Source organism: Nomascus leucogenys, chromosome 19, assembly GCF_006542625.1.
Source record: "Nomascus leucogenys isolate Asia chromosome 19, Asia_NLE_v1, whole genome shotgun sequence".
NCBI lineage: Eukaryota > Metazoa > Chordata > Mammalia > Primates > Hylobatidae > Nomascus > Nomascus leucogenys.
Window position 1 is genome coordinate 20,238,181 of NC_044399.1, and position 15,111 is coordinate 20,253,291.

Genomic DNA, 15,111 nt, shown 5'->3' on the forward strand with positions numbered 1-15,111 from the left:
CACTATAAGGTAGTATCATTTCAACAGGTAATCAATATAAAAATTAATGAAATACTTTGCTTTTGGGGGAACTAAACTTTTGAAATCCAATGTGTGTTTTACACTTATGGCACAACTCAATTAAGGCTAGCCACGAACAACCACATGTGGCTAGTGGCTATAATATTAGTACAGTTCTGTCCTACTCAGAATGGACAGCCAGACAAATGATGCCACAGGAGTACCACAGTCATCCAAATTCTAGGGTGACCTTAGACATATACTAAACCCTAGTCTTACAGTTTCAGAGATTGGTGCTTCCAAATGTGTGTGTGCAAGTTTCTAGTATTTGCAGGATAACTCCCAAATGTTGAATATTTCACAAAACTGGTCTTAGGGTCAGAGCAGGACATTCCTACTCTAATACATTAGAGAATAAGAAAGGCTCACTAGTCATGAGATCATAAAACACATAATGTATTTTGTTTCATTTATATTCCAACATTATTTATTCTATAAATATTATGGAGTTTTCTCAGTAGAAGGCCTAGAGAGGCTAAAATGCATTGACAAAATAGAAAAGTATTGATTCCAAAATTAATTCAACAAAAACAGGTGATAAAAAAGCAAGTTATTATGCAATTAGCTTTACTACTCTCTACACAACTTTCAAGGATTATTTCAATTTTAACTGGAAGTAGAACTCTATGTCATTCTACCAACCCTTAAAGTCTTACAGATTCTAACTAGTTCTAGTCCTTTGCCCTCAGTAAGTATCTCTGCCCATCTACTTATTATCTATCGCCTTGCAGCACTAAAGTGATTACCTTACATAAATGCTCCTTTATGGTTTCGTCATCTCTCTTCACCACCTCCATCATTTCTTGGCCCCCAAGGTAGGCAGCATTAGCTACATTTAAAAAATAAAAAGTCAAACATTTAGAATATATAGAACAAACACAAATTTCAAATTAATTTTAGTAAATTCATGTTCCTCCTTTCTTTTGGCACGTGCTATCCGATGAGAGATACTGGTGAGGCCAACAGAGGAAGGTGAGTCAGGCAACATGCACACAGTCTCTGGAAACAAGAGCACTTCATTTAAAAGAAACTTCTTCCAACCTCATCTGGCTTCTCCATAGCGAAAGTTTAACAGTTCCACAGCCCAATGTCAGATACCACAGCAGATGATGTGTGCAATTTTACCAGACCAATATGTGCTATTTTGATTTAAGGCTTAGAAGTACAAATTGTTACCAATAAATCATGTATACCAAGAAAATGCAAACAGTTACTAACATGAAAATATACTGGCTTTTTTTTTTTTTTAAAAGGAAACAACTAAAAGGATTATTTATTTTTAAAAATACGTTTAAAGATCTCCAGGAGTTTTCAATAAGGGTTAGTCCCATTATACTGGCTGCAAAATAAGCAAAGTGATGCTCACTTTCAAGATGTCAAATACCTAGGAAAGAGGAAGACAGCCAGAGATAACATGAGTTTATGTGGCTTTCTTGTACTGGTAAGAAAATTTTCATTCAATGCTTTGTAACTTCAATTCCATTTTGGCTGGTATTATTATTCTTACCTTGTTTTCTTTTTTGCCAGCATCTGTCCTTCACTTCATTTTCAATCTTTTGTCATTTTGTTTCAAGTATGTCTCTTGAAATTATGTAAGTGGACTTCTTTAAAAATGCAGTTTTAAAGTCTCTGTTTCTTAAATAGAGGGACTAAACATATTCACATATATTGAGATCAAAGCTATTTGGTCTGACTCCAGTCATCTTGCTTTATATACCCTATGCTTTCTTGTTATTTATGACTCTTATCTTTAGTGTGAATGATGAATTTTCCTCCCCACCCAGGATTTAACAAATTTCTCTTCATTAACAATCTGAAAGTATAAATTCCATTTTTATTTATCTAGTGGTTAGCCTTACCTAAAAACTGCAAACTTACTTTTTATTTTCTCTTGCTGTCTGGAATTACTCATCTAAACAAGGCATGACCTTAGCATACTTGCACTTTCCCCATGCCTTCCTCCCATCCTGCCATCCTGCCTCCATCCCTGTGGCTTCAACCATCTGGAATTTTAGTTCCAGATTATTATTATTTTTTGAGATGGAGTTTTGTTCTGTTGCCCGGGCTGGAGTGCAATGGCACGATCGTGGCTCACTGCAACCTCCACCTCCCGGGTTCATGCAATTCTCCTGCCTCAGCCTCCAGAGTAGCTGGGATTACAGGCACGCACCACCATGCTCAGCTAATTTTGTATTTTTAGTAGAGACAGGGTTTCACCATGTTGGTCAGGCTGGTCTTGAACTCCTGACCTCAGAAGATCCACCTGCCTTGGCCTCTCAAAGTGCTGGGATTACAGGCATGAGCCACCGCACCCAGCTCCCAGATTATTAATTTTTACATTTTGCCTCTGCTTTCCTTGTTTAAAGTTTTATCAAGGTAACACACACACACACACACACACATATATAGTTTCATATCAAATATCACAGAAATGGTTGTAGTGCCAAACCATAGTTTCCTTTTCCATCATTTCCTATTTCTAGACCCGTTTCCTAGAGGAAGCCTCTCTGAACTCTTTTAGCTGTCCTTCCACCAGTTATCTTCCAACCTCTAAACACTTACGATCATTTTGTCATTTCTTGATAACTTATTCATTACCCTTGCTGAGTTGCTATTAGAGATTAGGATTTAGCTTACTTTTACGGCCCTACCATTCCTTCCTGCCATCTTCTCAACATGTTTATATCTTATTTTGAATTATTCTATTCTTACTTAAATAATATACTTACACCTTTACTTCTAAATATTGTTCACTGCTGAGCCAACTGGTATGTAGAACCACACTTCCATTCTTACAAGTCTCTGTCCTCCAACATTTGTTTTTGTTACAGTTACCTTTTTTTCCCTCTAACTCTACTCAATATTTTTCTGAGTCAATTCTTCCTGGAGACCTCCTTTCCAGGACCCTTAGACCTTTTGCTCTAATCTGGACCACTGTCGACTTAGAATTTCCCTTCACTGCCTTCTTGGGTTGTTCCTATTGTTTTCTAAGTCCCAGTTAATTAACTCATTCATTTGTTTGCTCATTCAAAGATGACTGAGCACCTACTTACTTTATGCCAGACATTATTTTAGGCGCCGGAGATGGAGCAACAAACAAGACAGAAAAACTGTTCTTAAGCTTATATTTTAGTGTTGGGATGATAGGTGGTGAGAAAGTGCTATGGAGAAAAATAAAATCAGCTTAGGAGATAAGTCTGTGCAGTGACAGAAGTGGCCTATTTTATGTAAAGTTCACTGAAAAGACCTCCCTGATAAGGGGATGTGTGAACAGAGAAGAACTTGAATGAAATGAGAAAATGGACCATGCAGATACTTGGGTTAGCAGCACTCTAGACAGAGAATAGGGTAGGAGATGCTCCCTTAAATACAGCCATGATGTAATCCTAAAAAGTAGCACTTTAATCATTCTTGCCTGTCTGTGATGTTAGCATGAGTACATACAGGAGTAAATATTCTGCATTTTCTTGGCCTAATCTCCTAAATCAGGACAGGATATTTAGTCGCAGTTATACACTAAGAAGCTGGACTATAAGACTCTTAAGTCCTGGTTCCAAAATCAGAGCTGTCTTTGTTTTACTATATTTCAGGGAATTTATAAGGACAAACTAAATTAAAGCAACAGAGATTTGATTAATACATTATGGTCTATTCACTAAATTAATTATTCTATAACCTATTAAAAATTATCCTGCAGAATATATAATGTCAAATACATATTTAAAAATAATAGTAACTGACAAAAAGCAAACCATGAAATAGTACAGTATGATCCCACTATTGTAAAGATACATTATGTGTATGGTACAGATTTATTTGAAAAGATAGACAATAAAATAACAACACATTATCTCTGGTTGATGGAATCCCAGGTGATCTGCCTGTCCTTTCTTCTCCTCTCACTTCCCTGCCTCCCTTTCAAATAGGTTATAGTTTCTTTCTTTGTACGTCGTTTTGTCTTCCCTAGAATTATTTTTTGCCTTTACTTGATTTTCTTTTTTCATGGGTAGACAATGAAAATTCTCTACTTTCTTCAAAAATGCATCAGATTTTATTCCCAAATGTGCAAACACATCCAATAATTCATTTATTCTGTTCCTCCCCCCACAGAGCTTTCCATTCTTTTGATCCAATCTTGGATGGGTCACTCTCCAGGCCTGCTGCATAGCTGTCATCCTTGGACTTCCCTTTGCCACTTCTCTGGACTGGATTCCCTGTTTTATGGATTCTGTTCATGACTTTCTCATTCTTGGTTTATTCCCTTACTTTACTGAAGTACATTTTCCAGTAACTAATAAAAAGACACAGGAATTTTTATAAATGTTTACATGTCTAATTTTTGTTTCTTTTCCCACATGAATCACATAGTTTGGCTGTACATAGAATTTTAAGCTGAAAGGGGCTTACCCTCCAGTTTATTATCTTCCAGCATCCAAGGTTAATGATTTCAATTTTAGTTTCTTGGAATGTGACTACTTCCCTTTGCCCTGCCCCTATCCCATCTCCTTATCCTCAAACTCAGCTGTCTTAGCTCTAGAATCCTGAAGTTTCATAGGAATATGCCCTAATACAAGTCTTCTGTTCCTTAATTAGACTGGAAATCCAGCAGACCCATTCACTGTTTGGACTTACCAACTTTCTTTCTGGAAAATTTTCTTTTATTATTTCTTTGGTAATTTCTTCCCCTGTTTTCTCCATCCCCTCTTTCTGGAACTCCTACTAGTAGGGTGTTGGCTCTCTTAGACTAATCCTCTAAGTCATTTTTCTTCTATAGCCCTTCTCTTTTTCAATTTGTATTATTTTCTAAGAGACTAGTTAAAATACTATTATATTGTCTAGTGGGGAAAGAATGAGGCTTAAAGTGCTTATAGTATGAAAAAGAATAAATGATCAAAGACATAATTTTTCCTACTATAAACATGTGCTCTGTATATAAAACACAGAAATTATATGAGTAGAAGAAATGATTAGCAAGAGCTTAGTGAAAAATAATCAATATTACTATTTTGATGACTTCATTTAAATCTTTAAAATTTTATTGTTACGTCTTAGTTTTCACATAGTTATACTGCATATGAAATTTAAAATTTTGCCTCTGAGCACATTCTAGAGTAGTGCTATGCAATATAACTTCCTGTGATGGTGGAAATGTTCCCTGTGCTATCCAACCAATACAAAGGCCCTTGGCTAGATGTGCCTCTTGAACACTTGAAATGTGGCCAGGACAATAAGGAACTGAAATTTCAATTTGATTTAATTCATTTACATTTAAATAGCCACATACGGCTAATGTCTACCTTACTGAACAGTGAAGTTCTAGAGCTACAAATAAGGCTGACCTTACAGAGCTAAGAAATGGATTAGATATTAGGAGAAGGTGAAGGAATGAAAAATGAATATTAGTGAGGGCTTAGGAGAAAAAAAAGTTTGGGGAACACCATGAGGAGAAGACAGATTTTATGGAAAGAGAAATTCTCATTTTCTTTATAACTCCCATTAGCCTTCTCTACAAAATCTGATCCCAACCTATGTTGAAACTTGGCTCCATTTGAAGACTCATGCTTTCCAGTGAATGTGAGCTACTTATCCTCTAAACACATAAAATTTGCATCCTCAACCATTTTGTTCATGGCATTCTGTCTACTTGAAGTCTTCCCACCCATCCTTTGTCTTGGCTTAGATGCTCTGTCTTTTCGCTACCTTGCTCTAACACTCCAATCTGTTAATAAAGACTGCTGAATTATCAATATAGAAGCCAAACCTGTTTAAACTGTTATTGGTTCCCAAAAATCTCAACTGAATTTTAATTTCAAATGGAAATGATCTCCCATAGTTCTACTTCGGAATAAGATGGAGTAAGAGGGACTGGATTTACCCTCCTACCTAAAATCCTGAAACAACTAAAAAAAAAAAAAGATAAAATACATGAAGAAAAAAGTTTTCAAGACACTGGATATTGAGCAACAAAAAGACAGCAATCCCTGAGAAAAGAGAAACGAATGAGAGGAATCTTATGATTGTCTCAGCTTATCATTTGAAAAGTTTTCAGGCTACAGTGCAAAAAGGAGAAGTACAAGCAGAGCTTGGTAATCTCCCTCAGTTGATAAGTGCATTAATTGTTTTTTATTGTCTTCATTTTATGATGCTTTGACATCTTGGAGGCCTTGCTTGTCCGAGAGAGGCTGCCCCTCCCATGACTAGCTAATTCTTAGAGATAGCAAATGATTCCACGGTGAACATTTCTTTCATATGCAAACAACCAATCCAAAGGCCATACCCACTAACCACCTCCTTTAGAAAACTCTCACACAACAAGCCAAATACTCTAAATCACTCTAAATCCTGCTGGAAATTATTTCAGGACTGGACACAAGACATCTAGGAACTACCCCTATAGCTCAAAGCCCACCAGAATTTTTCATACCAGCCAGTCCTAACTAAACCTGCTCAGCTGCCTAACCTGCCTCATCCCTTCCTTCCCATGGGGACCACAATGAAGGCTCTGGGCCATGCTCTCCTGTGCTCCTTCTGCCTCCTTCCCCAACTGGGTGCTTCCCCATGAGGCCCTGCCTAGTGTGGAATGCCCCCTGCTCTCAAGAATTGTAAGTAACTCTTCTTTCAAAGGCAGTTGTCTCCATGCTTGCCATGTTAACATACCTGATTAAAAGAATGCATTTGTAATCAAGGAGATAGAGGTGATAGTTTGGGGAGGCTACTGCAGTGGTTTTTGGTAGGGCAGAGTTGTAGAAGGAAAAAGCTGTAGTGAGTGAGAGAAAGCTCCAGAGATCTGCAGAGGGGACCCCCTGAATTTCAGCTAGGTACAGATCAGCACAATTGTATGAGAAACTTTGAGAAGCTGGGGGAAGGAATCATCTGAAAGAATTAGAGGGAATAATCCCTGAATTGAGAATAGTTACTGTTTCTACCAGTCCACCAGAGAACGTCATAACCAACAATGCATCCATTAGAGCAGCACAAGTACTGTCACACGGCAGGAGGTGAGCAGCAGGCAAGCAAGTGAAGCTTTATCTGTATTTACAGGCATTCCCCATTTCTTGCATTACTGCCTAAGCTCTACCTCCTGTCAGATCACTGGCAGCATTAGATTCTCAGAGGAGTGCAAACCATACTGTGAACTGCGCATGCACGGGATCTAGGTTGCGTGCTCTTTATGATAATATAATGCCTGATCATCTGTCACTGTCTCCCATCACCCTCAGCTGGGATTGTCTAGCTGCAGGAAAAGAAGCTCAGGGCTCCCTCCCACTTTTCTACATTATGGTGAGTTGTATAATTATTTCATTATATATTAACATTTAATAATAATGGAAATAAAGTACACAATAAATGTAATGTGCTTGAATCATCCCCAAACCATTCCCCCAGCCTGGTCCAGGGAAAAAGTGTCTTCCACAAAACCGGCCCCTGGTTCCAAAAAGGTTGGGGACTGCTAACTAGAGAACTCAGAGAGGTTTTTGCCTTGGTGGTGGAGTAAAATTAGTCCTAAACCAAATGCCATTCTGGTACCAACTAAAAGCTTAGAAGCAAGACCAGAAAGTATCAAACCATCTCCAAATAACAAAACTGTGTCCCATAACACAGCACAATAATATTTATAGAAGTACAAAAATATCCAGCATCTGACAAGGTAAAATTCAGAATGTAAGCTATCCAATAAAAAATTATCATGCATGCAAAGCAAGAAAATACAACCCAAATGAGGAGAAAAGCTGATCAGTCAAAACTGATGCAGAAATGACAAGGATAATAAAATTAATAAACATTCAACAACTGGAACTTGGACAAGTGGATATACATATGCAAAAGAAGGAAGCTGGATCACTACCTCACATGATATAGAAAATAAATTCAGAATAGATCATAGCCCTAAATGTAACAACTAAATCTATAAAACTCTCAGTAGGAAAGAGAAATAAATCTTTGTGACCTTAGATTACAGAATGGTTTGTAACTATGATACCAAAAGCACAAGTGACAAAAATAAATAAATAAATTGGACTTAATCAAAACTAACACTTTCTGTGCTTTAAAGGACACCGTCAAGAAAGTAAAAAGACAATCTACAGAATGAGAAAAGATCATATGTCTGATAAAGATCTCTAGCTATAATATATAAAGAACTCTTACAAATCAATAATAAAGACAATCTGATTGAAAATGGGCAAAGGATTGCAACGGACATTTCTAAATATCTTCTAAAGAAGATATACAGGTTGAGTACCCCTAATGTAAAAACATAAAATCTGAAATCTTCCAAAATTCAACATTTTGAGTGCCAACATGATGCTATAAGTGGAAAATTTCACACATGACTATATGTAATGGGTTGCAGTCAAAACTTTTTTCATGCACAAAATTAAAAATATTGTGCAAAGTTACCTTCAGGCTATGTGTATGAGGTGTATATAAAATATAAGTAAATTTTGTGTTTAGACTTGGGTCCCATTCCCAAAATATCTCATTATGTATATGCAAATATTTCCAAATCCAAAAAAATCCCAAATCCTAAACACTTCTCGTCCCAAGCATTTCAGATAAGGGATATTCAATCTGTACAAATGGCCAATAAGCAGGTGAAAAGATGTTCAACATCATTAGTCATCAAGGAAATATAATCAAAACCACAATGAGATACTACTTCACTAGGATGGCTATAATAAAAAAGACAAACAATAACCAGTGTTGACAAGATGTGGAGAAACTGTAACCCTCATGTCTTGTTGTTAGAATTATAAACTGGTACAGGAACTTTGGAAAACTGTTTGGCAGTTCCCTAAAATGTTAAATACAGAGTTACCATATTACCCAGCAATTCCACCTATAGACAAGAGAATTAGAAACATAAGTCCACAAAAAACTTGTACATGAATGTTTACAGCAATATTATTCATAATAGCCAAAGAGTGCAAACAATCTGAATGTCCATCAATTGATGAATGGAAAGACAAAATATGGTAAAGTCATGCAATGAAATAGTATTCATCAATAAAAAGTAATGAAGCACTGACACATGCTAAAACATGAATAAACCCTGAAAACATGCTAAGTGAAAGAAGCAAGTCACACTCCAACATATCAAACTTCGTGGGACAGGGCCAAAGCAGTAGTTAGAAATTTGTAACACTAAAAACTTATATTACAAAATCAATTATTTCAGTTTCCATTGCAAGAAACCAGAAAGAGAAGAGCAATTAACTATGAAGTAGGCAAGAAATAAAGTTCACACCAGAAATTAATGAAAGTAATTAATGAAATTGAAGCCAATAAAATAATCAAGAAAATAAATGGAACTAAAAGCTGGTTCTTCAATAAGACAATCAAACTGATAAGTCTTTAGCCAGATTGATCAGGGAAAAAAATATGAGAAGACAAAAGATATTAAGATATTATGAATATCAAGAAAGAGAGAAGTGACATCTCTGCAGATTCCAGATATCAAAAGGATAATCACATAATTTTGTGAACAACTTTATGTCATGAATGTAGACACCTTGGACAAAATGGATAAAGTCTGCACAAAGACAAAAATGTTAAGCTTACTCAAAAAGAAACAGATACCCTGAATAGTCTTACATATAATAAAGAAATGGAATTTGTAATTTAAAATCTCTTCACAAAGAAAACCCCAGGCCAAGATGATTTCATTGGTCAATTCAATGAACAATTAAGGAAGAAATATTGATTCTACATAAACTCTTCCTAGAAATGACTATATATGACTCACCCCAGACTATATATATGTGTGTGTATATATATATATAGTCATATATATATACACATGTATATATATACATACATATATACACATGTATATATATGTACACACATATATACGTATATATGTACACACATATATACATGTGTATATGTACACACATATATACATGTGTATATATATGTACACACATATATACATGTGTATATATGTACACACATATATACATGTGTATATATATGTACACACATATATATATACATGTGTATATATATGTACACACATATATATACATGTGTGTATATATGTACACACATATATATACATGTGTGTATATATGTACACACATATATATACATGTATAGACAAGACATGAGGGTTACAGTTTCTCCACATCTTGTCAACACTGGTTATTGTTTGTCTTTTTTATTATAGCCATCCTAGTGAAGTAGTATCTCATTGTGGTTTTGATTATATTTCCTTGATGACTAATGATGTTGAACATCTTTTCACATGCTTATTGACCATTTGTACAGATTGAATATCCCTTATCTGAAATGCTTGGGACGAAAAGTGTTTAGGATTTGGGATTTTTTTGGATTTGGAAATATTTGCATATACATAATGAGATATTTTGGGAATGGGACCCAAGTCTAAACACAAAATTTACTTATATTTTATATACACCTCATACACATAGCGTGAAGGTAACTTTGCACAATATTTTTAATTTTGTGCATGAAAAAATTTTGACTGCAACCCATTACATATAGTCATGTGTGAAATTTTCCACTTGTAGCATCATGTTGGCACTCATATATATATGACTATTTTGTTTTTGGCATAGGTAGCACTTCAAAACAGTGGGAAAAAGACGGTTTGTGGTAAACAGAATTCTAAGATGTCTTTCAAATATTTGACCCTGTGAATATGACATATTACTCCTATGATAGGTCATGTTATCTGGCAGAGCTGACTTTAAGAAGGGAGGATTATGCTAGCGGGCCCAGCCTAACCTATTCAGGTGTCCTTTAAAATCTGAGTTTTCTCTGGTTGGTTGCAGAAAGGAAGTCAGAGATTTGGAGCACTAGAAGGATTAAATGCACCATAGTAGGTATGAAGATGGAGCTCACATGGAAAGGACCTGAGAGTGGCCTTTAAAGAGTAGAGAAGTGTCACACCTGTAATCCCAGCACTTTGGGAGGCCGAGATGGGTGGATCACAAGGTCAGGAGATTGAGACCATCCTGGCTAACATGATGAAACCCTGTCTCTACTAAAAATACAAAAAATTAGCCGGGCGTGGTGGTGGGCACCTGTAGTCCCAGCTACTTGGGAGGCTGAGGCAGGAGAATGGAGTGAACCCGGGAGGTGGAGCTTGAAGTGAGCCAAGATTGCGCCACTGCGCTCCAGCCTGGGTGACAGAGCGAGACTCCGTCTCAAAAAAAAAAAAAGAGTAGAGAAGTGGTCCGTTCCAAGATGGCCGAATAGGAACAGCTCCAGTCTGCAGCTTCCAGCGTGATTGACACAGAAGACGGGTGATTTCTGCATTTCCAACTGAGGTATGTGGTTCATCTCATTGGGACTGCTTGGACAGTGGGTGCAGCCCATGGAGGGTGAGCCGAAGCAGGGCGGGGCATTGCCTTACCCCGGAAGCACAAGGGGTTGGGGGATTTCCCTTTCCTAGCCAAGAGAAGCCGTGACAGACTGTACCTGGAAAAACGGGAGACTCTTGCTCAAATACTGCACTTTTCCAACGGTCTTAGCAAACAGCCCACCAGAAGATTACATCAGGCGCCTGGCTCGGTGGGTCCCACGCCCACAGAGCCTTGCTCACTGCTAGCACAGCAGTCTGAGATTGACCTGCAAGGCAGCAGCCCGGCAGGGGGAGGGGCGTCCACCATTGCTGAGGCTTGAGTAGGTAAACAAAGTGGCTGGAAAGCTCAAACAGGGTGGAGCCCACTGCAGCGCCAAGGCTTCCTGCCTCTACAGACTCCATCTCTGAGGGCAGGGCATAGCTGAACACAAGGCAGCAGAAACTTCTGCAGACTTAAATGTCCCTGTCTGACAGCTCTGAAGAGAGCAGTGGTTCTCCCAGCATGGCGTATGAGCTCTGAGAACGGACAGACTGCCTCCTCAAGTGGGTCCCTGACCCCCATGTAGCCTAACTGGGAGACACCTCCCAGTAGGGGCCAACAGACACCTCACACAGGTGGGTGCCCCTCTGGGACAAAGCTTCCAGAGGAAGGATCAGGCAGCAATATTTGCTGTTCTGCAGCCTCCGCTGGTGATACCCAGGCAAACAGGGTCTGGAGTGGACCTCCAGCAAACTCCGACAGACCTGCAGCTGAGAGACCTGACTGTTAGAAGGAAAACTAAGAAACAGAAAGGAATAGCATCAACATCAACCAAAAGGACATCCACACCAAAACCCCATCTGTAGGTCACCAACATCAAAGATCGAAGGTAGATAAAACCACAAAGATGGGGAGAAACCATAGCAGAAAAGCTGAAAATTCTAAAAACCAGAGTGCCTCTTCTACTCCAAAGGATTGCAGCTCCTCACCAGCAACGGAACAAAGCTGGACGGAGAATGACTTTGATGAGTTGACAGAAGTAGGCTTCTGAAGGTCGGTAATAACAAACTTCTCCGAGCTAAAGGAGGATGTTCGAACCTATTGCAAGGAAGCTAAAAACTTTGAAAAAAGATTAGATGAATGGCTAACTAGAATAAACAGTGTAGAGAAGACCTTAAATGACCTGATGGAGCTGAAAACCATGGCACAAGAACTACGTGATGTGCCGGGCGCGGTGGCTCACGCTTGTAATCCCAGCACTTTGGGAGGCCGAGGCGGGCGGATCACGAGGTCAGGAGATCAAGACCATGGTGAAACCCCATCTCTACTAAAAATACAAAAAAATTAGCCGGGCGTGGTGGCGGGCGCCTGTAGTCCCAGCTACTTGGAGAGGCTGAGGCGGGAGAATGGCGTGAACCCAGGAGGTGGAGCTTGCAGTGAGCCGAGACTGCGCTACTGCACTCCAGCCTGGGCGACAGAGCGAGACTCCGTCTCAAAAAAAAAAAAAAAAAAAAAAGAACTACATGATGCATGCACAAGCTTCAATAGCCGATTTGGTCAAGTGGAAGAAAGGGTATCAGTGACTGAAGATCAAATTAATGAAATAAAGTGAGAAGAGAAGTTTAGAGAAAAAAAGAGTAAAAAGAAATGAATAAAGCCTCCAAGAAATATGGGACTATGTGAAAAGACCAAATCTATGTTTGATCGGTGTACCTGAAAGTGACAGGGAGAATGAAACCAAGTTGGAAAACAGTCGTCAGGATATTATCCAGGAGAACTTTCCCAACCTAGCAAGGTAGGCCAACATTCAAATTCAGGAAATACAGAGAACACCACACAGATACTCCTCAAGAAGAGCAACCCCAAGACACATAATTGTCAGATTCACCAAGGTTGAAATGAAGGAAAAAATGTTAAGGGCAGCCAGAGAGAAAGGTCAGCTTACCCACAAAGGGAAGCCCATCAGACTAACAGTGGATCTCTCAGCAGAAACTCTACAAGTCAGAAGGGAGTGGGGGCCAATATTCAACATTCTTAAAGAAAAGAATTTTCAACCCAGAATTTCATATCCAGCCAAACTAGCTTCATAAGTGAAGAAGAAATAAAATACTTTACAGACAAGCAAATGCCGAGAGATTTTGTCACCAGGCCTGCCTTCCAAGAGCTCCTGAAGGAAGCACTAAACATGGAAAGAAACAACCAGTACCAGCCACTGCAAAAATATGCCAAATTGTAAAGACCATCGATGCTATGAAGAAACTGCATCAAGTAACGGGCAAAATAACCAGCTAACATCATAATGACAGGATCAAATTCATACCTAACAATATTAACCTTAAATGTAAATGGACTAAATGCCCCAATTAAAAGACACAGACTGGCAAATTGGATAGAGTCAAGACCCATCAGTGTGCTGTATTCAGGAGACCCATCTCATGTGCAGAGACACACATAGGCTTAAAATAAAGGGATGGAGGAAGATCTACCAAGCAAATGGGAAGAAAAAAAAGCAGGGATTGCAATCCTCATCTCAGATGAAACAGACTTTAAACCAACAAAGATCAAAAGAGACAAAGAAGGCCATTACATAATGGTAAACAGATCAATTCAAAAAGAAGAGCTAACTATCCTAAATATATATGCAACCAATACAGGAGCACCCAGATTCATAAAGGAAGTCCTTAGAGACCTACAAAGAGACTTAGACTCCCATAAAATAATAATGGGAGACTTTAACACCCCACTGTCAATATTAGACAAATCGACGAGCCAGAAGGTTAACAAGTATATCCAGGACTTGAACTCAGCTCCGCACCAAGCAGACCTAATAGACACCGACAGAACTCTCCATCCCAAATCAACAGAATATATCTTCTTCTCGGCACCACATGGCACTTATTCCAAAATTGACCCCTTAGTTGGAAGTAAAGCACTCCTCAGCAAATGTGAAAGAACAGAAATCACAACAAACTGTCTCTCAGACCACAGGGCAATCAAATTAGAACTCAGCATTAAGAAACTTGGTCAAAATTGCACAACTACATGGAAACTGAACAACCTGCTCCTGAATGACTATGGGGTAAATAATGAAATGAAGGCAGAAATAAAGATGTTCTTTGAAACCAATGAGAACAAAGACACAATGTACCAGGATCTCTGGGACACATTTAAAGCAGTGTGCAGAGGGAAATTTGTAGCACTAAATACCCACACAGGAAAGCAGGAAAGATCTAAAATCAACACCCTAATATCACAATTAAAAGAACTAGAGAAGCAAGAGCAAGCAAATTCAACAGCTAGCAGAAGGCAAGAAATAACTAAGATCAGAGCAGAACTGAAGGAGGTAGAGACACAAAAAACCCTTCAAATAATCAATGAATCCAGAAGCCAGTTTTTTGAAAAGATCAACAAAATTGATAGACCACTAGCAAGACTAATAAAGAAGAAAAGAGAGAAGAATCAAATTGATGCAATAAAAAATGATAAAGGGGATATCACCACCAATCTCACAGAAATACAATCTACCATCAGAGAATACTATAAACACTTCGACGCAAATAAACTAGAAAATCTAGAAGGAATGGATAAATTCCTGGACACATACATCTTCCCAAGACTAAACCAGGAAGAAGTGGAATCTCTGAATAGACCAGTAACAGGCTCTGAAATTGAGGCAATAATCAATGGTCTACCAACCAAAAAAAGTCCAGGACCAGACAGATTCATAGCCGAATTCTAC

The 15,111-nt window shown here is 38.3% G+C and overlaps 1 protein-coding gene across 5 annotated transcripts in view; it reads right to left on the reverse strand.

Annotated features, from left to right (window-relative positions):
• LDAH (lipid droplet associated hydrolase) overlaps window positions 1-15,111 on the reverse strand; it is a 132,027-nt gene that overhangs the window by 17,013 nt on the left and 99,903 nt on the right. For 4 of the 5 annotated variants that reach the window (XR_004026994.1, XR_004026993.1, XM_030799862.1 and 1 more), the window contains exon 6: window positions 807-889. Coding sequence is in view for 2 of the 5 variants with exons in the window: in XM_030799862.1 (XP_030655722.1) it covers window positions 807-889 (83 nt within the window). In the remaining 3 variants the exon portion in view is untranslated. Of the gene's footprint in view, window positions 1-806; window positions 890-15,111 lie in introns of those variants that run through there. The other variant, XM_030799864.1, reaches the window with a different exon arrangement.